The 27,591-nt window shown below is 31.6% G+C and overlaps 2 protein-coding genes across 8 annotated transcripts in view; both read left to right on the top strand.

The window, feature by feature from the left end:
- LOC126888366 (uncharacterized) overlaps positions 1-27,591 on the top strand; it is a 135,652-nt gene that overhangs the window by 59,544 nt on the left and 48,517 nt on the right. Inside the window, exons 1-2 of one of the 7 annotated variants that reach the window (XM_050656562.1) lie at positions 4,785-4,996; positions 9,620-9,804. The exons of 5 other annotated variants lie outside the window; for them this stretch is intronic. In XM_050656562.1, the coding sequence (XP_050512519.1) occupies positions 4,896-4,996; positions 9,620-9,804 (286 nt within the window). In that variant the 5' untranslated portion in view covers positions 4,785-4,895. Of the gene's footprint in view, positions 1-4,784; positions 4,997-9,619; positions 9,805-25,013; positions 25,342-27,591 lie in introns of those variants that run through there. One more of the 7 variants, XM_050656559.1, reaches the window with a different exon arrangement.
- LOC126888370 (uncharacterized) lies at positions 11,169-17,392 on the top strand. The gene is made up of 2 exons (XM_050656567.1): positions 11,169-11,350; positions 17,071-17,392. Exons 1-2 carry the CDS (start codon positions 11,256-11,258, stop codon positions 17,294-17,296), a joined length of 321 nt encoding a protein of 106 aa, XP_050512524.1. The 5' UTR covers positions 11,169-11,255; the 3' UTR covers positions 17,297-17,392.

Here is a 27,591-nt window from a genome sequence, read left to right as displayed (position 1 = left end):
TACAAGATTGCGTCTGTAATTTTGAATATTTTTTCGAGATATTTGGCACACGTAGTCGAAATATAATAAAGAATGGCGGTACAGAGCCCAATTTCAAAAATATATTAATATGTGGAAATTACTCTGTAATTAAATACAATATTAAAAAAACGAGCCTGTACCGCCATTAAGAAGAACAAAAAAATACACTTTCTTCAAATAAACTTTTTTATACGATGCCTAGATTTTGTGTCATTTTGGAACTACTAAAATTTTTTATTTCATTAGTAGTTCCAAAATGACACAAAATCTAGGCATCGGATAAAGAAGTTTATTTGAAGAAAGTGTATTTTTTTGTTCTTATTAATGGCGGTACTGGCTCGTTTTTTAAATATTGTGTTTAATTACAGTTCACCAAGAATAGCTGAAAGTCTGAAATTCTAACTGCCTGCGCGAACAATGAAGTGAGAACGCACTCGGAAGGAAAAAGATAGCCTGTACGCGCGGGTGAACTTTAAAATATAGGTACAATCGGAGACACAAATATAGAAACGTAAAGTTTGAATAGTTTCTAATAGGTCCCGTACACAATTATTATTACTGTCATTACTTTTCTTCAGTATATTTGTAGTATTTTTTTACAAAGTGATATGTAATAAAATAGATCCAACAAAAACCGCTTGTGTTGCTATAAATTATGGCATTATAAACCAAAAATTATATTTTTATATTGACTATTTATACTTTATATTACCATTATATTGACCAAAAGGTTTCGGAGAAAAAGGGCGTAAGCAGTAGGGTAATAAAGTAGTAATAAAATCGTCTATTGCAATACTAAATCGAAATTAGACGTTCGGTCCCGGTGAAGCTAAATATGGTGTCTTTGTACCAGTACCTTTTGTTAAAAGAGATATTTATAACCTTTCTCGTATCCATTTCCATAGCATTTGTCGTCATCGTTTTATTCAGTCCACACAAACTTTTCACTAATTTAAAATCAAAACTGACATTTTTTTCAGCGACATATTGCTTCATAGAAGCCCATACTAACTCTATAGGATTCAAATCCGGATAATATATTGGGTAACCGTAAAACTGAATGTCCTTCATCCTCGAGTATTTTGTCAATTTCATAGGCTTTAAACAGAGGTTTGTGTAATTTTATAATGTCGTATAATTCAAATTTCAACATGTCATCTGTAAAGGAAATATTTCGCGTTGTCAGCCACTGCTGCATTTCTGCTTTCCTGGAAGACATAGTTGGACATTTCTCAGTTTGTACGTTGTGATACGGTGCATTATCAATCACTAAAACGCTGTTCGGGGGCAAATTTGGTATCAGTTTTTCCTGAAGCCACTTTTTGTAAATGTCGTAGTTCATTGCATCATGATAATCTCCTGTTTTTATAGTAGGTTTGTAGCGCAGATAAGCGTTTTTAACAAAACCACTTTCACCTTCAGCATGCACTATCACAAGCATCTGTCCTTTAGATACTGGTTTTTGTATGCCCTTGTTTGAACTATCAGACCAGCTCTTTTGGTAGGTATGAGATGAATGGACGTATGTTTCATCCATGTATATAATTGGGCGATTTGCGTTCCTGTAACGTTTCATACTACGTAAGAAATTCAGTCTAAGATGTTGAATACTGGGCTTTTCCATTAATAATTTTCTATTAGTTCTGGTTTTTCGCCAACGAAATCCCATCTTTCTAATTACTGTTCGTAGGCTTTCTATGGAACCTGAGTAGTTGTACTCCTCTGCAAATGTTCTGTGTATGCGTTTCACAGTTGGGACTTGTTTTTGTGTTATACAAAAATCTATTATATAACGTCGAAGATGCCCTATATCAAAATCGTCCAAGCACGTTTTTGAAGCGCTTTTTTTTCTCTTTTTGTTTGGAGTTACAAATGAGGAATATTCGCCATCTTCAATTAATTGCATTTCCCGAGCAATTTTTTGAACGCTGCTTAAACTAACACCTGTTGCCAATACCATAAGTTCCTGCACTTTTTTCAAATCTCTACACGGTTCATTGTTTTTCGCTTCATTTATCATAAAATGAATCACGTTTGCTCTATCACTTCCCGTGTCTGATTATTTAAAACTTTTCCCTTCAGATTCGATTTAAACAAAATTTGCAAATTTTAAATTGATTCTCCTTTGCGGTTCGTACTTACAAAAAATGTTTCGCAGACTGTACCGACTTGTTCACGTTACAAACGGTAGATATTAAGTGAACGCTCAGTGCGAGATCCGTCGGATGACGAATGCGCATCATGGGCGTGGTTATTTTCAGACTTTCAGCTATTCTTGGTGAACTGTACAGAGTAATTTCAACATATTAATTATTTTTCAAATTGGGCTCTGTCAGAGCATCATTACAGTTGCTTTCCTGATGAGAACAAAAGAGTTCGAAATGGTCCATAGAAAGATGGTAATGATCTCTGAATCGAAATTAAATATAATGCCTTTTATCTACCCTTATAAGGTTATGTTTGAATTTGGGACAAAAACAAAATGTTGTTGAATGTCATCAATCAGTGGATGGACAATAATAATTATCCAATTCCTTGGACTTGGACTATTGGTCCTTGGTCAAAGGTGGTCATGTAATGCAATGTAAATTTATAGGTTCCTATCGGTAATTTTACATCTGTAATACTTGTTGCAACCGTGAGGAGAAGAGACGACAGTCATTTGTTTATGCGATGCAAGTGATCTTTAGGGTTTTTGTTAACTCTGTTATACTGTATTATGTTTTCTTCCATCTTTTGCGTCAATTTGGCGGTTATTAGCGCGCTCATCACTGTATATTATAGTTCCGTGTAATATACAGGCTCACTCATTACCATACTGAGCGATATGGGACATAATATACAGGGTGTCCAAAAACTCTTTAGACAAACGAAGATTGGATATTCCTCAGATAATTTTAGAACAATTTAACCAAATTCAGCTAGTGCTAAAAGGCTTCCTAACGGAGCTAGAGCTCTTTGAAGATGGCGCCTTGTAATTAGTTTTTTTTTAAATACCTCTCAGAACGCTTCTATTTAGAAAAAGGAAAACTGTTACGCCTATTGCCTTTCAGAGATAAATCGATACCATCAATTTCGAATTTCTAGTACCGGTCATAGGCGTCCGTTTTGGAAAGGGCAACAGTTATTTTATCTCATAACTTTTTTGTCTTTAACTTTGAAGTATTTATGACACTGGATTATTAAATTGTGAGGTATTCTATTACTAAAAGGTACTGTTGCTTTAAGTCTGTAGAATAGAATATACCATTTTCTAGAAAAATCGATTTGAAAATTTTTCGTTTTGTGGATTTGAAAAACAATCTCAAAAACGGTGTATTTTACCGGCTTAAAGTAAGACATAACTTTTCACAATTGATGAACTTTATTCATCTATGGAAGATAGATAAGCGTACCAGTTTTTGTTTTTCTAAGTAGAAACGTTAGGTACGTATTTAAAAAAAATAATTAAAAGACGCCATCTTCAAAGAAATCTAGCTCCCTTAGGAAGCATTTACGGACTAGGTGATTTGGGTTAAACAATATTTTGAGCCCAGGAATGTACAGTTCAAATTTTTCCAATTATTAATGAAACACCCTGTACAGCCAACCACTGGGACTTTCCCTGTAATTTTTAAATATTTATTAGTTTATCTTCTTCTTCAGTTGCCATCTCCGCTACGGAGGTTGGCAGTCATTATAGCTATTCGTCTTCTTCCAATGCTTCTTCTGCCATCTATCTTTCCTTGCATTATGAGTCGCAGGATGCCATACTTCTCGCCCCGCATCATATGTCCGAGATACTGTAGCTTTCTTTCTTTAATTTTAAGTTCAACTTTCTTCTCTTTACCTATTTCTTTCAGTACTTCATTTTTTGTAACTCTATCTACCCAAGAAACCCTCATGATTCTTCTATAGGTCCACATTTCAAAGGCGTCAAGTCGTTTCATTGTCTCTACATTTAACGTCCATGATTCCACTCCATAGTGTAGTACACTGTACACGTAACATTTTGTTAGGCGTATTTTAAGAGCTGTTAAATCTTTGCTACATAGGACCTTTTTCGTTTTCATGAAATTAGAACGCGCTTTTTCTGCTATATTATTTTCTGTTATAAGTGTTCCTAGGTAAGTGTACTTTCTTACTCTTTCGATCGGCTGGCCCTCTACTATCAAGATTTCGTTAGTATTATGGTTGTTTTTACTAATTTTCATTAACTTCGTCTTTCTGATATTGAGAGTCCGTACTCCCTACTACACCTTACTATTTTACTCATGAGTCTTTGCAGGTCTTGTAAACTATCGGCTATTATTACTGTATCATCTGCATATCTGATGTTGTTAACTAAGACTCCATTCACTCTTATGCCGACTGTTTCATCTTCCAGAGTTTCTCGCATTACCTCTTCAGAATCAGCGTTAAAATAATAGAGGTCATAGTATGCAGCCTTGCCTGACTCCTCTCTTTATTTCCATTTCTTTAGATGTTTCTTTTTCAATTCTTACTATTGCTCGCTGATTGTAATAGAGGTGTGTTATTAGTCTTAAATCTCTTTCATGCATTATATAAATTAAAAAATAGTAAAATCCATAAAATAATATGGGAAATTAAAATTTTTTGATTTTTCTGGAGAAAAAAAAAAGAAATTATAGATTTGACGGGAAATCGGTAGATCTAGCGAAAAATTAGCAGCTGTGGCATCACTGCAAGCAGCGAAAATAATCGCGTTTGGACAATCCAAATTCGTTTGCGCATGTGCGAATCCGCCATCTTTTAATTTGTATATCTGTTCGTGTTGTGAAGTGTTGTTTTCTTATCGTTGTTGTTTTATTATATAAAAAAAATAATACTGTTGTTATAATAAACTAAATAAACTCTCATTGTGAATTATTGTGATGGCTCCAGCCAGAGGAGGAATCTCTTGTGTGGTTCGTGGATGCAAGGTTCGATCAGGTGAAGGAATAAGTCTCTTTTCAATCCCGAGAGATCGTAGCAGGTAAACAAAATCAAATTTGAAATTCAAATAATCCAAGCTGTATGCTCGTTCCCGTTAGGTAAATTATTCCGATTCGTTTTTTTTTTTTTGTACAAACTTACAAAGAGATCCTTATAACAAATCCACAGGGTACACCGCTGTCGGAAAATTATTTAAACATTTTTTTTTAATACAAATCACAAAAATATTTTTTTTACTCTCACGCGAAATCTATGATGTGAAAAATCAATTTTGATGATTTTTCATATTTATCTCGCTGTATCTTTGGTCGGGGTAAATATTTTCTTTTGAAAATTTTACTGTGCCATCTTTGAAGTATTTAGATAACAACGAGCTTTGTCCAAAATGCTGAAACAACTTAAAAGATGAGTTGTTAATTTTTAAACATTTTGTCGTCAGATTTCGTTAGTTTCACGTTTACTTAAGTGACAAACTTTTTAGTTTATAACTTTAACCAACACAGCTATATAATATAATTCATGAAGAAGTTTTATGGAAAATTTCAAGTGAAAATATGAAATAGGAAAAAACTTATTGATGGCTTAGTGTGAAAACCTCGTATCTCATTAAATTACAATTTTACAGGAGAGGCAAAAAACTGATTTTCTGCATAATATAATCTAAAAACAAAAACTACTGTTACATATTTTAATTTGAGCACATTGAGTCAAATATCTGATCTTAGCCCAGAGCTGAAAGTGTTAAATGTTGCTATTAAATTGAAAATAAAAATATTAACTATGAAAAACAAGTAAATATCCTTGCAGTATATAGAGTATTTGCCCAAGTAACTATGATAACCTCGTATATCTTGATATACGTGTTTTTCATCTAAAACGAGGTTGTGTTTATGATTATTTACGAGGTTTTCATTTTTCATAGCTTATTGCACACCTCCAAATACTAGGTTAATACAGTACAAATCTTTTGACTTAAGGTTCATAAAATGTTTCTATATACCGGACTACCTTTTGTTGTTCACAAAAAAACATTTCTCTAAGTCGAATTTTTTGAATAAACACTCCAAATTAAGTACCAAATTCGTGGTTATAAATATATGTGGTATTCACACTATACATATACGTGGTTTCTTTTTTCGGCTGTAGAAAATAGTCTGGTATATTTGGATTTTTTTTAACAGTTGTAAATCGTGAGATACAAGGTTTTCAAACAAAAACCACCAAAATGTCATTTTCGAAAAAAAAAAATGAGATACGAGGTTTTCACACTAAGCCATCGTTATGTGACTTTATAAACGAGTGGCACTCCTCAAAAAAACGCTTATTACTCTAGATACTGACCACGGTGTGGTAAACAGCTAATTTGATGGTGCTGAAAACGAAAATTAGGTTTATTTTGAATTTTAAATGGGTTTTAACATTGTCAAAAATGGCAAATTTACCTTAAAAATAAAAAAACGTTTTTCTTAAAATTAAAAGTTGCGCCATTTTTTTTTTCTATAAAACATTTTATTCTTTGTACCCTATATTTTAACATACACTTGATTAAAAAGCTAAATTTCAAATTTTGTCACTCGACTTTTGCGATTAAACTTTGCAATTCAGGAATCTTCACCTTTTACTTTAAACAATTCATAACTTTTATTACAATAAGACAGAAATATTGAAACAGGTACCATTGTCTTCAGAAAAAAATATTTAAATGGAACAGAGTTGTAGCAAGTTAAATGCAGAAAAAATGTGATTTCATTTGTTTTTTTAACTTTAGGGCAATATTACGATTTTCCCAATGTTTCCCCTTTCCCCACGTAAAATTCAAAATAAACCTCATTTTCGTATTCAGCACCATCAAAATCATACAGTTTGAGTATGACCAAAATTAGCCATTCACCACACCACAGAGTATCTTGAGAAATAAGCTTTTTTGGGGTGTGCCGTTTGTCTATAAAGTCACATAACTTTTTTCTTGTTACATATTTGGGCTTAATATTTTCCAGAAAACTACCGTAATTTCGGGTGACTTTGACTCACTTTCGAAGTTTAAATGTAGATTTCAGTTTTTTGAATACATAAAAGTATGTTTCTTTATTTATGTGTATTTGAGTCTATAACTACTCTTTTGGAAAAATTACACGAAAACACAAAAAAGCGCTTCCTGTATTATAAAAAAAATAAAAATATGGTGTGCAAAGTCACCCGCTAGTGTCGGGTGACTTTGTCTCAAGCTACATTTTATATTTATTCTCTGTGATTATTATTGTTCGGGCTAAAGTGACCCTACCAGATGAATCAGAAACAAACATTTTGTTAGGTGAAAAAAATTTATTTAAATTTCAAACAAAGAAAAACTAAAACTAACATGAAACTTTACATAGGACCCTAGGTTAACAAAAAACATCATTTCTTAACAAAAAATGAACAATAAAACGATTTACAAGCTTTTTTTAAATCTGGAAAGAAATATCGGTTATCTACAAGTTCCAATGGCTCAGTGAAATCAACATTAGCCAAGTGGTAGGATTTTCTTACGGAGACTTCGGGCCATTGCCATAAACTTCTTTCACCCAGTACCATTACTTGCACCCAACCGTAACAGTTATTACTACCTCTTACAAATCCATCGAATTTTCCTGGAAAGCTGTCAAAGTAGTCGGATACAATTACGAAGTCTCCAACTCCAATGGAAAGCTTATGTAGATCTTCATTATCCCTATAGCTCTCACTAAATGAAGAATTAGACGAAGTATCTGCAAGTTAATAAACCCTGCAGTTGTTACAAGGCTAAAAGCAAATTTAAAATCAGCATTTACTTACTTTAATTTAATATAGAAGCAACCAATGACCAAAATCCAACAATCAACAAACTGGGACAAAGTCACCCGAAAACCGTTAAATTTTGTAGCACCTTGCAAAATAATATCCGACCGTCTTACTGTCTATGTTTAGACTGAAATAACGATGCACGGAGGTTAAGAATTCACAGATTTTCAATATGCCACTATGCAATTAATCTTACTCTTGGAAGTATTATTGGTTGCCAACCAATTTTTGCAGTCAAAAAATCTTATGTGGAATGACCAAATTTTAGAAATTCGTTTTTTTCGTAACATAACAAGTATTAGCATAATTTATTAAAATTTTCAAACAGTTCATATGGTACTGATGGTGCGGTATAATGAAATTTACTTGATAATTTATTGTACAATTGCCCTAGTTGCTAAAATATATTTTTCCCAAAATGAGCCAAAGTCACCCTGGCGGGCCAAAGTCACCCGAAATTACGGTACTTCATGAATTGAAACGGTCATTTCAAAAAGTGCATAAGTCCACAATTTTCAGAAATTAAATGTTTGAGGGGAATAGCTTCCTTTAAGATAAACTCAAGTAGTGTGCAAAAACGACACCAGTCCAGTAGAAACATTAGGAACAAAATTACAATATACCTTTGAATTTTAATGTCATCCATTTCATACATCGTTCAACTAGTTAGTTTTTGTGCTCTCCTGTAAAATTCGGAATATGTGACTCATGTTATTTTGAAATGACTGATTCAATTATATTTTATTGCTGTGGTAGTTAAAATTATAAACTAAAAAGTTTGTCACTCGATTTTTTTTAAGTAAACATGAAACTAACTAAATCTGACGACAAAATGTTTAAGAATTAACAACTCCTCTTTTAATATGTTTAAACATTTTGGACAAAGCTCGTTGCTATCTAAATACTTCGAACATGACACATAAAGTTGAAAAATCATCAAAATTTATTTTTCGCATTTTTGCATAAAATTTGATTTTTGAACATGTTCCACCAACTCTAAATAAAAATAAACTTCATATTCAGATTCAGCGACCTCGAAAACATAAAGAATCATCAAAATTGGTCATTCACCTTAAAGATGATTTTCGTGGTCGGTATAACGTAATTTTGGGGGTTGCTGCCGCTCGCCTAATGAGCGCTAAACGCGTATTGGCCGGCCGTCAATGGTGAGTGCGAGTGAGATGCACTTTAAACTTTGATTTTTTCACTTTCTGACTCTCATAATAATCATTTTTGACCCAGTTACTAAGCCTTGAAAATGCCATTTTCGCGTTTTTCAAATTTTGAATCGCGCATAACTCGACAACAATAAATTTTAAACAAAAATCACAAGAGACCTTTTTGTTCATAATGACCCAAAAGAATCTAAAAAAATTATCTGAAGTAAAAATATGGATATTTTGAATTTGTTTAAAAAAAATTGTTTAAACACAATTGTTTAGTGATCACATTGTCTTGGCCTCCCTCTACCAACACGTTTAAAAACAGACTTGACCGTTTTTTATTATAGCATAGCTGAATTATTTTATTTTTTTTTATGTAAACCAAAATTATATCTTTTTTTTTTGTTTTATATTGTATCTACTAGTAGGTTAGTTATGTAATTTCTTTGTTTTTGGGCATAATAGGGACTTTGTCCCTCTGCCCTTACTTATGTATAATAATAATAATAATAAATAATTTTCCGACCGCGGTACCTCCTAGAACTATGTGGATTTGTTATAAGGACCTCATTTTGAGTAAGTTTGTGCAAAAAAAAACGATTCGGAATATTTTACCTAACAGGGCGAGCATACAGCCTGGACTAAAACACGCTACAAAAGTTCTCTGAACTTTTTTCTAGAGCTGAAGTCTGGCTAAAAGCTGCAATCAGGGAAGATTTACTTTCAAAGGATATAAATGCATTACATAAAAATTCTAGAATGTGTGAGAAACATTTTGAACCAAAGTACATGTCGAAGGGGGGAAACGAAAGGAAAAATTTATTCATTCAAGCAGTTCCTACAATATTCCCATACGGGCTCAAAGGTAGGTACAGTTTATTTATTCACAAATGGTGCCTTCTAAATAGGGTTTTTCATCGACTGTCATTTGTTTCGATCTGCCGTCATTTGTTGTATAATCATCATTCTCTTTGCCTTATCCCTATGCGTTCCACACAATTCCCATTACCAACATGTCCTGTCCAATCTCATTGGGTGATTAACGTCCCGACGTTGAACATGATCAAACCATCTTAACCTATGCTCTCTCATTTTGGCATCAATTGGTGCCACACCTAGATTTCCCCTAATATACTCATTTCTAATTTTATCCTTTTTTGTCACTCCACTCATCCATCTAATAAGCATTCTCATTTCCACCACATCCATTCGTTTTTCCTCTTTCTTTTTCACTGCCCAACATTCAGTTCCGTACATCATAACCGGTCTTATAGCTGTTTATAGAATTTTCCTTTCAGCTTTATTGGAATTTTTCTGTCACACAACACACCACTCGCTTCCTTCCACTTCATTCATCCAGCCCTAATTCTACTGCATGCATTTCCATCTATTTCTCCATTACTATGTAATACCGATCCTAGGTACTTAAAGCTATTGCTTTTCTCAATCATTTCACCATCCAAAGATACCATTTTATTTGTAGGAACTCCATCTTTAAATGAACATTCCAAATACTCTGTTTTTGTCCTACTAAGTTTTAAACCTTTTTCCTCCAGAGCTTGTCTCCACTGTTCCAGTTTTTGTTCTAAGTCTCTTTCACTATTTAATATTAACATTACATCATCAGCATACATTAAGCACCATGGAATGTTATCCTGTAGTTTCGCTGTTGTCTGGTCAAAAACTAACGAGAATAAATACGGGTTAAGCACCGAGCCTTGGTGCAATCCTACTTTCACATGAAATTTATCAGTTTCTCCCACACCTCTCCTAACTCTAGTCGTTACTCCCTCGTACATATCTCTCACAATCTTTATATATTCAGCAGGGACTCCTTTCTTATTGAGTGCTCACCACAGAATCTCTCGAGGAACTCTATCAGATTCTTTCTCAAGATCAATGAATACCATATTATGTGCGTTGGTTTCTTTATTCCTATATTTTTCCATCAGTAGTCTTATAACGAAAATGGCATCTGTTGTTGATCTGTCCTGCATAAAGCCAAATTGATTATCTGATATATCGATATATAATATATTAATATACAGGGATTATATGACATATGACAGAAGCACCAAACAAATTACTGTTGTTGAAAAGCCCTATTATAGTTGGGTGGTGTATTTTTTTGTTCTGTTTATTTTTTATTTTCCATTCAAAATTCTCTCGTATTTTGACCTAAAATGTCTATCCATTGATTTATGACATTTGGCAACAGTGTTTCTACCCCAAATCCAATAATCCAAACATAACCTTATAAATTTAGAGACAGCTGTTTGTTGTTTTTAATGACGAATTATATTCTTTGGGCGAATTATGACGGATTCTGTAAGATATTGCTCTGTGTGTAGAACAAATTCCAGGGACTATAATAGGTTGAGTTTCTTTCGGTTTCCCAAGGATGAAAAACGGTAAGAACAAGAACACAACTAAATTCTATTGATTGAATGTCATTGACATCCATGGTGTTTTGGTGTTGTCTTTCTAATCAACTATTTTAAATGGGAAATAAGCCACAATTTAACTAAAAAAATAACGTTTTGACGTCCAAATCAGAGGTCGTTGTCAAAATACAAAATATTAATAAATTAGGTAACCAAAAATGTTGTTGCTTAGTAAAAAATTCTTCTAATAATTTATTCAATCTGACTCATTTATTTTATATTGGCAATTCAGACATATTATATTATACATTTTAAAGTATGGCGGTACGTGGATATTTAAACTGATCTGGTGATGGGGTTGATATCAGGAATACACTATATTCTCATAACTCTTTTATTTGGTTAAATTAATACCATATAAATGTATTCAGTTGATAGGTGATTACATTATTCTGCTCTAACGGCAGCAACCTCTCAAACCTAACTAACTAATTCGACTGACCCACTAATGACTCAAATCTGATCGTGTTCCCATATTTATCAAATACTTCGTTTTGTAAATATGTTTGTATATATTCTCGTTAGTGTGTCAAAATGAATAATCGACCTTGTTGAGTAAGCAAAACGTGGACTTTAACTAAGGTGTTCTACTTTGCAATTATTATAACAAATATGGGTAATGTTTATTGTTTTATAAATAAATATCTAACGAATACTTTAAGGTAATTTAAGGATTTCTAAAATATCTAAATAATGAGATAAATCCCATTATATCATCCCCCTTAGAAAAGAAAATTTTCTGAGCCATGTACTGTGCTTCCTTTTTCCTCCCCGAAGAGAAGAAAATTTTCTTACTATCATCATCAACTGACTATTTTATATGTGTAGATTTATACAAATTTTTACAAAAAAAATATATATAAACAAAATTTACAAATATATACAATTCATTTCACTAATTATCAAACATCGTCTATTCTTAGTTATTGCTTTTCTTAATCTCGCGAAAATCTATACTCGGAAATTGTATTTTATACTTTACTTTGATTTCAGAGGTTTAAAAAAAATTACAACTCCTTCATTTGAACTTACTTGTTAATTCTACTTCTTTACTAGACCATTAAGACAAATCTTTTGATGTTCTCCAATTTTTATTATTCTTCTATTAGAAATTATCTCTTTTTCTTATTCTTCTTCTTGTCTGGTACTTCACAATAACTACATATTTCTTCATTTTCTTTATACCTAGTACTTTCTTCATCGTTTACTATTAAACAAAAATCTTCTTCTTCTTCATATTTCTTCATTATTTCTTTATCATTTACTTTATATTTCATATATCTTCCTTCCTATATTTGTATTATTTTCATAGTTCTTCATTTATATATCATTTGCTTCATAAATTCTTCATTTTCTAACCCTTACCTACTTGGTGAGTAGTTTTTCGCAACTTTATATCCTTGCATTTGCTTCCGGTCCTTTTGCACGTCCTTAGTCGTGAGAAGGTTTGTTCCAAAAAGACAAAATGGATAGTTGTGCGCTTACAAGAAAACTTCTACATCTTGCATGCCTAACTTCCTGTCTGATCTGATATACTCAGTCTAGGTGAGATCCAGTTAGTTTCAAAACACGAAATGGGTATGCTAATATCTTCTAATTCTCATTTTGTACCTTTTCCTTGACAAGAGTTGGTTTTTATTGTCTAAATTGTCTTTAAATGTACTTTATTATAAAATATGCATACTAAAATTCGACCTATATTAAAAAATTTAAATCAAAAATCCTATCAGTATCCAAAAAACTTCAACATTTAATAAAAAAAAATAGAAAGAAAGTGTTGATAAAAATAGACCATATTCTGTTAAAAAATATATCATGAAAACCTCCTATTAATGAAAATCTCCTGAAATATCATGAAAATCTCCTATACATAAAGAAAATTTCAGCTTGCATTTGCTGAGTACCTAACCTAATTAATATTAAGTCTGGACGTCCATTAAAATATTTACATTAAAACTACTAATGAGAAAAACCTAGAATAGCTAAATAGTTAATCTAAATTTTTGTTACTAGCTAAATAGAAGTTCAGTTTCTTCACGCGAATAGTCACTTTTATGACACAAAAATAATCACTATTTCTTTAATTGAAATACAGTCTTACATGACCTCATTCGAATAAAGTAAGTATATCGTCTATATTATATAAATTTAAAGTTATTTTATATATTATACTAATAATTATGTTACTTGAAGCCGTACAAAGTATTCTTCTTAAATATTACTTTTTACTGTAGGTACTGTAACTTTTTGTACTGTAGGTACAAAATTCTCTTCAATTCTATTTTCCTTATCTTTTGACATTAATCTTCTTCAAATTATCCTTAATACTTGTCTTTCTCGAGGGTAACTTTTTAACTCTTAATTTTCCATATTCTTTTGTTCTTTTCCTCAAATGGGATTTTCTTTTCCTTTATACACTCCGATACTTCAACTTTATATAACTTGTTTTGTCTTTATTTTTCTTCTTATATCAGTTCATCATCATTTCTTAACTGACTTTCTTTTTGTCACAAAATCATTGTAGAAAAATAATTCACTCTCTCATGAGGAAATTCGTTCACTCAATAAAAATTCCATATGCCATTATGGTAGTAGTTGTGGGCTCTCTCACGAGGACGAATTGTATTAGTCCTATGTACATGGTATAATCATACTCCTTGTATATAAAAAAATTGAAAATGGTTATTCATTTAAAAAAAATTTAATTTCCTTTCCATAGTCATTTTTAATTTTTCCTTTTTAGGATTCTTTTCTTGGTATTGTCATATTTATCATAAGTAAAAATCTTTGCATTTCTTTGTATTTACGTGCATTTCTCAACAAAAATTTTAATTGAGACATTTCCGTCCCTAATATAATAAGTCCTTTATGCTGGATTTTCCGATTTCTTTCCAACATCTTAAAATACTTTCTTTTATCTTTCCTTATAAACATAATATATTGATCGAATACTAATATGTTATATTTTTCAGGCTAATTTTATTTTTATCATAATATCTTTCTTCGTAAAAATTTGTCGTTTTTGCAAATTCCTATGTAGTTCATTCGTTTCAATTTTCAATGTCAAACACATTATACTCGAAGTACTTAGTTTAAAAATAGTAAATACTGTTATAAACAAAATAACTTCCTTATGCAAAAAGTGCAGAAAAAGCAGAAATACATCAATCAAAATAAACTTATTTACGTACTCGTATGTTTAAAAATAATTATATTATTTCTTACCATATAAAATATAAGAATTGTTATATTTCTATTAAAATAAAACTATCGATTAAGATTATCTATATATGATATGTAATTCTCAAAAAAAAATCTTCTAAATTAGTGAAATACTTCTAAAACTTAATAATATACGAAAAAAATTTTACCTAATTTAATTATATTTAAGTGAAAATTAATAATTCTAGTTCTTCTAAAATGATTATATTTATACTATATTAACAAAAAAATTCATATATGTGAGACTGTATATGCAATTTAAAAAAATAGCTAAAAAGTTACTCACGATTAGGTACACATTTGTCCACTAGGCATTGTCCATTTCTTTCCATTTGTCCTCTTGACGTTTGGGCGTGGTCCCAAGTCTCCAAACCTTCGTCCATGTCGACGCCTACCATTTGGACTCCCTTATCGTGGGCCTCTCCAGCTCCATATAGTCCGTCCCATTCCATCTAACGATACCAATTAGTATGGGGATTGGTACTTTACCCCAAATTTTCTTCGTTTCCTCCAGTTTTTTGCCATATTTGTTCCTGTTGTCTACTGCCTCAGAAGTCCTAGTTCGTCTCTCAAAAGGTCGCCATATGGCGGTAGCTGGTTATTTACTATACTGGAATGGGGTTTGTTTAACAGGAAGGCACTATGTACTCATAACTTCTTTATTTGGTTAAATTAATACCATATAAATGTATTCAGTTGATAGGTGATTACATTATTCTGCTCTAACGGCAGCAACCTCTCAAACCTAACTAACTAATTCGACTGACCCACTAATGACTCAAATCTGATCGTGTTCCCATATTTATCAAATACTTCGTTTTGTAAATATGTTTGTATATATTCTCGTTAGTGTGTCAAAATGAATAATCGACCTTGTTGAGTAAGCAAAACGTGGACTTTAACTAAGGTGTTCTACTTTGCAATTATTATAACAAATATGGGTAATGTTTATTGTTTTATAAATAAATATCTAACGAATACTTTAAGGTAATTTAAGGATTTCTAAAATATCTAAATAATGAGATAAATCCCATTATATCATCCCCCTTAGAAAAGAAAATTTTCTGAGCCATGTACTGTGCATCCTGGCAGGATCGCCATATGGCGGTACGTGGATATTTAAACTGATCTGGTGATGGGGTTGATATCAGGAATACACTATATTCTCATAACTCTTTTATTTGGTTAAATTAATACCATATAAATGTATTCAGTTGATAGGTGATTACATTATTCTGCTCTAACGGCAGCAACCTCTCAAACCTAACTAACTAATTCGACTGACCCACTAATGACTCAAATCTGATCGTGTTCCCATATTTATCAAATACTTCGTTTTGTAAATATGTTTGTATATATTCTCGTTAGTGTGTCAAAATGAATAATCGACCTTGTTGAGTAAGCAAAACGTGGACTTTAACTAAGGTGTTCTACTTTGCAATTATTATAACAAATATGGGTAATGTTTATTGTTTTATAAATAAATATCTAACGAATACTTTAAGGTAATTTAAGGATTTCTAAAATATCTAAATAATGAGATAAATCCCATTATAAAAGTAAAAGACTTCAAAATGATATTGCCAATATTTATGGGTTGCGTTCCTGGAACGACTTACTGAAAGATAGTCATTTGATTATATGAAGTCAACCCCAACCCAAGAATATCCATCACAAAAAAATCATAGCATGTGATCTGTCTTTAAAAAGACAACCATATGCAACAGTGATAGTAAAATCCCAGTGTTAGAGATTCCATAGTAAATCACGAGGGAAAACCAGGAAAAAACCTCTTGATACTATTCCGACATCTGTGATAATAATAATACATACTATTACAATGTCAAGATAATATCACAAGGTTTTTTCCTGGTTTTCCCTGAAGATTTACTATGGAATCTCTAACACGAGAATTTTACTGTCACTGTTGCATGTGGTTGTCTTTTTAAAGACAGATCACATGCTATGATTTTTTGTGACTGATATTCTTGTGTTGGGGTTAATTTCATATAATCGAATGAACTATCTTTCAGTAAAGCTGTCCCAGGGACACAACTCATAAATATTGGCAATATCATTTTAAAGTCTTCTACTTTAAAATATATAAATATGTCTGGATTACCGGTATAAATGAGTAAGATTAAATAAATTATTAGAAGAATTTTTTACTAAGCAACAACATTTTTGTTTAACACGTTGACAGACATTGCGTCAAATGTATAAGCAAGTGTTGTGATACTATATGTTGTATTTTGCAAAGTAGAATAAGGATAAATGCAACGTCTATAGACCGTCCGTCAATGTGTTAATTTATTAATATTTTGTATTTTGACGACATCCGATTTGGACGTCGAAACATAATTAAAATCATTTTTTTAGTTAAATTGTGGCTTATTTCCCATTTAGAGTAGTTGATTACAAAAATGCCACAAGGAAATAGCTTCAGAACAACGTTGTATTTCTAGATTTGCAGAATGGAGGAAAATCCTTCAATGTGAAAAAATTGCCATGCACAGTGCTCAATATTGTTATGAAAGGTATAAAGTATGCGCCTTACATTTTGAGGATAAGGCCTTTGCAGGATTTGGGAAATGCAGGTTAAAAAAAGATGCAAAACCATCTATTCATCTTGTGAGCAACATTAAAGTTGAATGTACAGAAGAGCCCTTTGAACCCGATCCACTTTGGTAGAAATTGGCAATAGATTTGAGGAAAATAAATGTGATGCAGTTACTCGAAAAATCAATACTTTATAAATCTAAAAATTACAATAAAATGTTATTTCAAGTAGGTATTTAATTGTAGTAAACCCTTCAAATTTTACTTTTTTTTTTTTGAAAATATCAGTTAAATTTCTTTTCATTAATGAAGAATTAATCTCCCTCTAATACGCCAGCATCTCAAAAACATGGTATCCACTGGCATGGCTTCAAGATGTAGCTCTACGTAGCATAGCGCTAGATCGAACACAGCTGCAGCATCTGTGTGGCTACCCGATGTTTACTGTTGACATCTTCTTCCTCATCACTTTCATCTAGAGGGTTGTGAAGGTTCTTCTGTAACCATTTTCATGATATGCTGTTCATCATATATCTTGTGGACATCGTCGTCAGCTTGCACCCATTCTTCTACATCATTATTATTCGGCTCTTCACACCCAGGAATGTTTTGCACAAGGTCTTTTGCAAATCTGACAGTTGTCAGAATATTTATATTTATACAGGGTGTTAGTAAATAAGTATGAAAAATTTTAAGGGCTAATTCTACATGAAAAATGAATACCAGTTTACTCTATGAACATATGTCCGCAAATGCTTAGTTTCGGAGATACGGGGTGTTGAATTTTTTATTTCAAACTGCCAATTTATTTATTGCTCTAAGACCAGTTGAGCTATGAAAATGAAATTTGGTGAGTTTTAGGAGTAGTTATTTCGAATTTTTTGACATACGATTTAGAATTTTGTATTCATCATTGGCGCGCCTACGGGCAATGGTCTGAATTTTTTTAAAGAAAAAAATAGTATGCCACTGAAATATTTCGAATTAAAAATTATTTTTAAATTCCACGTCTAATTTATGATAAAAAACCTTTCTTGCCTTTTTTTCATATGATGCACCGTTTTTATGCAGAAAAATAAAACATTTTGGCGCGTATTTTTCATTTCTTAATACATCATCAAGAACTATCCAATATAATAATACTAAACTAGAACAATAACAGAAAATATTACTAATAAGATTTCAACTAGGTGCAGAGCTGCAAGAAATATTTAAAATGATCTCCTTTACAGATAAAATAAGAATTTTATATTCATCATTGGCGCGCGTACGGGTAATGGTCTGAATTTTTTGAAGAAAAAAATAGTACGCCACTGAGATATGTCAAAGTAAAAATCATTTTTGAATTCCTCGTTCAATTTACGACAAAAAATCTGTCTTTCCTTTTTTTCATACGAGGCGCCGTTTTTATACAAAAAAATAAAACATCTTAACGCTTACCAAGTATTTGAGGTAGTTTCCATATGCATAGAAACTTAGTTCAAATACTTTGTAAACGTTAAGATGTTTAATTTTTTTGCATAAAAACGGCGCCGCATATTAAAGAAAGGCAAGAAAGATTTTTTGTCGTCAATTGAACGAGGAATTCAAAAATAATTTTTAGTTTGACATATATCAGTGGCGTACTATTTTTTTCTTCTAAAAATTCAGCCCATTACCCGTACGCGCGCCAATGATGAATATAAAATTCTTCTGTTACCTGTAAAGGAGATCATTTTAAACATTTCTTGCAGCTTTGCACCTAGTTGACATGGTATTAGTAATATTTTCTGTAATTGTTCTAGTTTAGTATTATTATATTGGATGGTTCTTGATGATGTATTAAGAAATGAAGAATATGCGCCAAGATGTTTTATTTTTCTGCATAAAAACGGTGCATCATATGAAAAAATGCAAGAAAGGTTTTTTATCGTAAATTAGACGTGGAATTTAAAAATAATTTCTAATTCGAAATATCTCAGTGGCATACTATCTTTTTCTTTAAAATAATTCAGACCATTGCCCGTAGGCGCGCCAATGATGAATACAAAATTCTTAATTGTATGTCATAAAATTTGTATTAACTACCTCCTAAAACTCACCAAATTTCATTTTCATAGCTGGTTTTAGAGCAATAAATATATTGGCAGTTTGAAATAAAAATTTCAACACCCCGTATCTCCGAAACTAAGCATTTGCGGACATATGTTTATAGAGCAAACTGGTATTAATTTTTCATGTAGAATTAGTCCTTCAAATTTTTCATACTTATTTACTAACACCCTGTATAAACATCAATATTTATACAAATATTTGCCAGAATATTAATATTTAAAATATTTTAATGTAAAAATAAATAAATATTTCACTATACAATGTCCAAATATACCAATGACGTAAAATATTTATATTTACATCACTGCAAAATACTAACCTAAAAATTACAATTGTCATTTTATCATATGATATTGTGAAAATTTTTTCACGATCGATTACTTTTGTGTCAAATTATCCTTATTCGCATCATTGACTGGTGATCTATTTATATTATTGTAATCAGCAACCAATTATACATAGTCGTTTTAATATGTAGTAAGTTCAATGTTCAATTTTTCCGTCACTTCCAACTGTAATGCATTAGAGAGAATTCCATAATCTGTGACTCATTGAAAAAAGAGTTTGGAGGATCTGTACTTTTTGAATTTGCTCTCAAATGTGTTAGTTCGGATTCCCAGAGAAAGGGAATCCTAACCTGACCAACTGAGTTGGTTCCGGCTTTCTCACAACATAACAACCATGTGCACGGTGTAGTTTTGAACAAAGATGAAAACATCCTTATAATATATTTTTAATCTATAATCATCAACCTATTGATAGCATATCAAGAAGAAAGGCAGATCTGGTTCAATCGTTCACGGTATTGGAAGCAGCAGCAGAAAGAATGGGGCTACATGTTAACACTAACAAAACTACAGTTGAGTCCATGAGTCTTTACCCGTGCGTCATTAATACCTGGCGAGATAAAACACATGCTTTTTATTTAGCATCATTATCTTCCACGCATGAAATTAATGACAAACCAGCTGCTGCCTGTTATTAAGTAAAAACACATGTTATTTTTATGAACGATTTAGACTCAGTGCATTGAAAAGAGATAGGTACAAAGAAAGACGATTGGGGATGTCTTCACATAGTTTAAGTACAATTTCTGACGTTTTGGTTTGTTTACTTTTGTGGCTGTCAGTTTGTTGAATTTTTTGCTGTTATTCTGTCAAATTTTTACATTTTGAAGTTTTTTATAGTATACAAACAGTTGTTTTCACAACAAATTTTATATTGGAGTTAGAAATAGTTTGATAAGGTTATGTTATTTTACGATAAATTTTGACAACGTACAAAGCTAACCTCATTGTTGACACAGTTGAATTCTTGTGTTTAAGGTTCCGCCAAAGTGAATAAAATAACAAAAAGAAAATATGTTATTGAATTTTTTTATAAATTGTTTATTTATTTATTAATCAATGATAATATAATAATTTATTAAGCAACTTCCAATGTAGCTGTAATTATGCACCAAAATTTTAAAGCACAACTTAAATTTGACGTTCTATTTATTTGATAACGTCAAATTTTATACTATAACCCGTGATCGGAATAATATCCACTTGCCGTTGCGTTTAGTAAATTTTCGCCTTATTTCGTATGCTTTAAATGATGACGCACGGGTAAAGACTCGTGGACTCAACTGTATATCATCATCAGTGACGTTACATCTCTTTATGAGCCAATGCCTTCTTCAGAACAATCCTCCACTCGCCACTGTTTCTGATTTCAATACATTTTAAATCATTTTCTAATTTGTCGTGGTACCTAAGTCTCTGTCTTCCTCTTGCTCGTTGTCCTATCGGTCCTCTTCGGTCAAAAACTTTTCTGACTATGGCATCTTCCTCTCGCCTGATTACATGACCTATACATCTAAGGCGTGCTACCTTAATGAATTGTACAACGTCAGGTTCTCCAAAATTTCTATGCAACTCAAAGTTATAACGCCTGCATCACAAACATTGTTCTTTTATGCCTCCATATATTCGTCTTAGGATTTTTCGCTCAAAATGTTTGAGCAGTTCTTGGTCATTCTGTTTAAGTGACCAAGTTTCTGAACCATATGTTAGCTCTTGTCTTATTAGTGTTTTGCACCTATGATGTCTATGTCATCTGCGAATCCGACAATTTGTACTGATTTGTTACGGCCGTGGGTATATAATTTGCAAATATTTACAGCAAATATTTTACGTGTAGTAAAATTCACACTGGTATGGATATGTCAACATTACTAGAATGTCATTCTACTTGAAAATGTCATACATACATACATAATCGGTTGCCTCTTTTACCATTAGGTGTCGAGGATTCCTCCTTTATATAATACTCTCTGCAAATTTACGCCACTTCTTCCTATCTGCTGCTAAAACTTTTGCTTCTTGCCACGATGTTCCTCTTTTCTTGAGTATTTCGTTTACACTAGTGTTCCAGCTTTTCCTTGGTCTGCCCCTCGTGCTTTTACCCACTGCTGTGGCCTCCCATGTCATTTTCACTTGTCTCTCACCACTCATTCTTATCATGTGTCCAGCCCATTTTAACTTCTTTTCTTCAACTTTTTCGTTGAGCAATTTTACCTGTAATTCATGTCTTATATCTTCGTTTCTTCTTTTGTCTAATCTTCTTGCTCCCACCACTTTTCTTAAGTATCTCATTTCTGTAGCTTGTAATCTTTTTCTTTGTCTGTCATTAAGTACCCAGTTTTCTGCCCCATATATTGTAATTGGCATATATACAGTTTTATATACTGTCATTTTGGTTTTCCTCGATATTTCTCTTTTGTTCAGGAAATTTTTATACAGTGAATAATAAGTTCTCGTTGCCAATTTTATTCTGTTTCCAATTTCATCTTCTTGTGTTCCTTTGTTGTTTAACATTATTCCCAAATACTTAAAGAGGTCTACTTGCTCGATTGTTTGCCCTTCGATTTCAATATTTACAGTTGCTTCTTTGTTGGCTATTGTCATTACTTTAGTTTTCTCCATATTTATTATTAAGTTGTAGTTTTTTAGTTCTTCAGCCCAGATTCTAATGTTATCTGCGAGAGCCTTTTCAGTTCTTGCAACTAATACAATGTCATCAGCAAATGCACAGGCTTCAATTTTTATTTGTTGCAAATTTCTATACCCTATTTTTTAGTTTTTTTTCCAACACTTTTTAATAACTTCATCCATAACGGAAATAAATAACAGTGGGCTCAACACTCCACCTTGTCTAACCCCGTCGTTATTAGAAAATTCGCAGGAGATTAAGTTACTTGTCCTGACCTGGTTTTTTGTGTTGGCATACAAACTCTTTATTACACTTACAAGTTCTTCATCTACTTCCTTGTTTATCAGGCTTTGCCATATTCCTTCTCTATTGACCATGTCAAACGCCTTTTTCATATCTAAAAACGCCAGGTACAGTGTATCGTTTTTTAACAGTGTTTTTTCAGTAATTTGCTGTAGTGTGAATATATGATCTTGTACGCTGTGTGATGGTCTAAAGTCTAAATCCACTTTGTATATCCGCCAGTGAAAATGTCATAATTAACTTAAAAAGATGGCTTTTGAATGTTCTTGGATGACTGTTGTTGGTATACTTGCAAATTATTAATTCAGTAAATAAATGTGATAATTTTTTCACTAACTATATATTCAGTGATTGTAATAATATATACAGGGTGTAACAAAAATACAGGTCATAAATTAAATCGCATATTCTGGGACCAAAAATAGTTCGATTGAACCTAACTTACCTTAGTACAAATGTGCACGGAAAAAAAATTACAGCCCTTTGAAGTTACAAAATGAAAATCGATTTTTTCCAATATATCGAAAACTATTAGATATTTTTTATTGAAAATGGACATGTGGTATTTTTATGGCGGTAGTATTTTAAGAAAAAGTTATAATGAAATTTGGACACCCCATAAAAATTTTATGGGGGTTTGGTTCTTTTAAACCCCCCCAAACTTTTGTGTACGTTCCAATTTAATTATTATTGTAGAGCCATTAGTTAAACACAAGTTTTTAAAAACTTTTTTGTCTCTTAGTACTTTTTTCAAAAGTCAGTTTTTATCGAGATATTTGAATATTTGTCTAATCCACCACATATTTGTATATGGTAAAGTACGGTTATGGAGACTTGGTAATAATATGAAAATTTATTTATGATTTACATTTTTAAGTATATTGTGAACCATATTAAAAAAGAAGCCACATCTCGATAAAAACTGCTTTATCAAAAAAATACAAAGAGGCAAAAAAGTTTTAAAAACACTGTGTTTAACTAATGGTTCCGCAGTAATAGTTTAATTGGAACGTACACAAACATTTGGGGGGTTTAAAGAAACAAAACCCTCATAAAATTTTTATGTAAACATACAAAAAAGAAGGCGCAACTCGATAAAAACTGCCTTATCGAAAAAATACTAAAAGACAAAAAAGTTTTAAAAATATTGAATTTACGGACACAAAAGTTTGGGGGGTTTAAGGGAACAAAACCCCCATAAAATTTTTATGGGGTGCACAAATATCACTATAATTTTTCTTTAAGATGTTCTTTCCATAAGAATGCTACATGTCCATTTTCAACAAAAAAACCTCTAATAGTTTTCGATATATTCAAAAAAATCGATTTTCATTTTGTAACTTCAAAGGGCTGTAACTTCTTTTGTGTGCATATTTGTACTAAGGTAAGTTAGGTTCATTCGAACTATTTTTGGTCCCAGAATATGTGGTTTAATTTATGACCTGTATTTTTGTTACACCCTGTATATATTATGTACAACAAAAACTAATACTCAATCGAGAAAAAAGGAAAAGTGTGAAAGTGATTTTTTAATAATACATTGTTACTATGGAACGCTTATAATTTTGAACATCTTTAACAACAAAAAAAATACTTGGATCACAGAATATATTATCCCGATGTATTCTCTGATTGGATCTTCCACAAATAATACACAATAAATAACTTTTTATTAAGTTCACGTCTTAAATCAATTATTTATCAAATACACTATATATCAATATTATTTAATCAACAACTCAAAATATTCCCGATGCCATGTCAAATATTTAAAATTGTCACTGTCTAACTGACAATATGCTGACAATATTCTATTCGACTAAGTGCGTTGTAAGAAAAAGATAGATTTGGAAAATATTACCACCATCATTGTGTTAATTTTTTTCGAATCCTGAAAAAACCAATAAATATTTTTGAAAAATTTAAACGCTGAATGAAAGGCTAAATTATTACCGAGGCCGAAAGTCCCTTAGAATAAATAAAAAGTTTGTTTTGAATCAGATATTTGAAATTAAAAATCACACTTAATTTTCTCTTAGTTTTTCACCCCTGTAACTTAACATTATAGAAGTTCTCAGGGACTTTCGGCCCTCGCTAATAACGTAATATTTAAATCTGCGTTTAATTTTTTCAAAAATACCTATTAGTTTTCTCAGGATTCGAAATAAACGAATACCCATTTGAATAGCATTGCAGCCGAAAATACGTACCCATCCTCTTAAGATATTTAGTCAATGATTTTTACACTAAAGTCAATGATTTTTTTTACTTTTACATCTAAAATGTCTATCATTTGATCTTTGATTGATGGCATTTGGCAACATTGTCTCTATCCCAAATCAAACATAACCTAACCTTATAAATTTAGATTGTTATTATTTGTTGTTTTGAAATTTTGAACCACGAATTATGGCGACTGTAAGATATTGCTTTGTATGTAGAAAAAATACAAGGGACGATGAAAATTTGAGTTTTTTTCGGTTCCCCAGGGATGAAAATCGGTAAGGACGTAAATGCTATCGAACGTCATTTGCATCATTGGTGTTGTCTTTCTAGATTTGCGGAGTGGAAGCAAGTTCTTCAATGTGAAATACTTGCCATGTACAGTGCTGAATACTGTTATAATAAGTATAATATATGCGGCTCACATTTTGAAGAGAAGGCCTTTGCAGGAATGATGAAAGCCAAGTTGAAAAAAGATGCAAAACCATCTATTCATCTTGAGATGGAGATGCAAAAAGTTGAAAAGTTAAAAAAAGATGCAAAAACCCCAAAAAAGAAGAAGAGGAATATTAAAGTTCAAGGTATGTTCTTTCTTTCACTTGAAGGATGAATGAGTGTTCATTTTTGTACTGTTCCAAAAAGCTTTTTGACATTTTAAAACAATTTGAAAACAGTTGTTGAGTTTCCAATTTATTTGGCATTTGTGTGATAGAAATTCCAAAGCAGGTACATATTTTTAAAAGCATTTTTTCTTATAAATTGTTTATAGATCATAAGAATTGAACTAAATCTCTGTATTCTGTAGTGTTCTATCCCAGGTTTGTCGTGGTCTACCTTTCTTCTTTGCGTTTTTGCTTACCAAATTTCTTTCACCTCTGAACTGTACTAACTATTTAATAATATGATTCTCACAGTCATACATGCATATGGGTAATATGACTGTCATTGTGATCAATGGTGAATAAAACATTTCTAATTGTATGTCAAAAAATGCAAAATAAATACAACTACCTCTTAAAACCTACCAAATTTCATTTGCATATTTATCTCAACCATTTTTAGAGCAATAAATAAATCATCAGTTTGTAAGAAAAAATTCAACATACATTATCTCAGAAACCAAGCATTTGTGGACATATATTTATAAAAGCAAAGTCATTATTTTTTCATGCAGAATTACCCTTTAAAGTTTGTTGCACTTATTTAGAAAAAATCTGTATTTATAAAGAACATGTCTAGTTATTAAAGTACCTAACTTTTTATTATCCAACATAATCAAATAAATCAAAAAACAGAATGTTTAGAAAACCTGAGGCTATAGTTGGGTTTTAATTTCAGTATTTTATAAATGCTAAAATATTTCACAGAGTATATTGAATTTTGAGAAAAAAACACAGTTTGATTGGTACACCCGGTATACAATGACAATTTACCTGTCTAGCAACAACATTATTACAGCGATATTGTTAAAGAATAAGACTATAACATATTAAAAAAAATCACTTAAATCAGACAACAGGAAATTCGAGACATAAAAAATGATCAATTTTGTGGGCCGCCCGTTTTCTCTGACATGCTAAGTATGTGTAGATATTTTAGTTTTCCGTAGTTAGCTTTTAATAGGCTCACTGAATGCCACAACTCTTCAATATCATTCGAAATACTACGTGCACTGCTGCTTGAAACAGGCAAGTTTGTTATACCAGAATCCTGTTTCATTTCTCTGTATTCTATATTCTATAGGTTTGTTCCAACACAATGAGAAACCGTCCATGTAATAACGATCACTATTCTGGGCAGTACCATGGAACGTATTTTTTCGTTTCCATCGAACGTTAATTATCTAGTAACGTGATCGTTACGTGACGATTCGTTGTATTGGAACAAACCTACATCAACAAACATCTACATCTTGAATCTTATTTTCGGTAATGACATTAGGAAATTGTAACAAAATGTTTGAAAAAAATTTTAAAAATGGGATAAATACTATTAAAAAGCAAATTTTATTTTCGTCATAACAAAATGTTGAAATATTCGCGGTGTGCAAGTATTTGGAGGGGATGAGAGAAACGATTGTGCGCGAATAGCGAAGAAATCTTGTAACTTTCTTAAATAATTCATATTGTCAATTGAAATTGTCAAATTGGCGTATATTTCATACCTACTGTCATTGAAGAAGAAAAATTATATATTGCTCCACAATATGGATATGATATGCAATTATTATATAAAATAAATTTAATCAATTGTATTTTGCTTGCAGTACTGCATTTTAATAACTAATTTTATTTACTACATACAATTGTTTAGCTTTTAATAACATAACCTCATCTTACTTTTCCTTCTTATAATTGTTTTTTGTGCTACGGCCTTGACAATAATTGTCCACCAACCAGAACTAATATAATTGGCCAATATAATTAAAAGTGCGAAAAAAGTTGCTAAGCTATGAAACCAGGTGTCACTTTTCCGAACTTGCACGGTCCCAATAGGGTTTTTCATCGATTGTCATTTGTTTCGAGCTTCTGTCATGTGTCACATAATATTAATATATCTACGTCATACGTCTTTGGTTTGTATCATTGGTATATATCAATAACGTATGACGTAGATATGTTAATATTATGTGACACATGACAGAAGCTCGAAACAAATGACTGTGAATGAAAAGCCCTATACCAAAAATCTACTAAACAATATTGCCTACTGTGATCTGTCCCACCTTAACTTTACAGTATAGGGAACATAGGCAATGCAGTTCTTATCAGAGTTTTAAGCTTGGTGATGCCGATTTTATCAAAAAGAATTTGTAATCGAATATTAGAGAG

Source organism: Diabrotica virgifera, chromosome 7 (assembly GCF_917563875.1).
Source record: "Diabrotica virgifera virgifera chromosome 7, PGI_DIABVI_V3a".
NCBI classification, from domain to species: Eukaryota; Metazoa; Arthropoda; class Insecta; order Coleoptera; family Chrysomelidae; genus Diabrotica; species Diabrotica virgifera.
This window is presented reverse-complemented; position numbering and strand designations above follow the sequence as displayed.

Coding starts and splice junctions, on each gene's coding strand:
- LOC126888370 (XM_050656567.1), top strand. CDS start 11,256: ATGACGGATTCTGTAAGATATTGCTCTGTGTGTAGAACAAATTCCAGG. Junction 11,351..17,070: donor TTTCCCAAGGATGAAAAACG/GTAAGAACAAGA, acceptor TTGTATTTCTAG/ATTTGCAGAATGGAGGAAAA.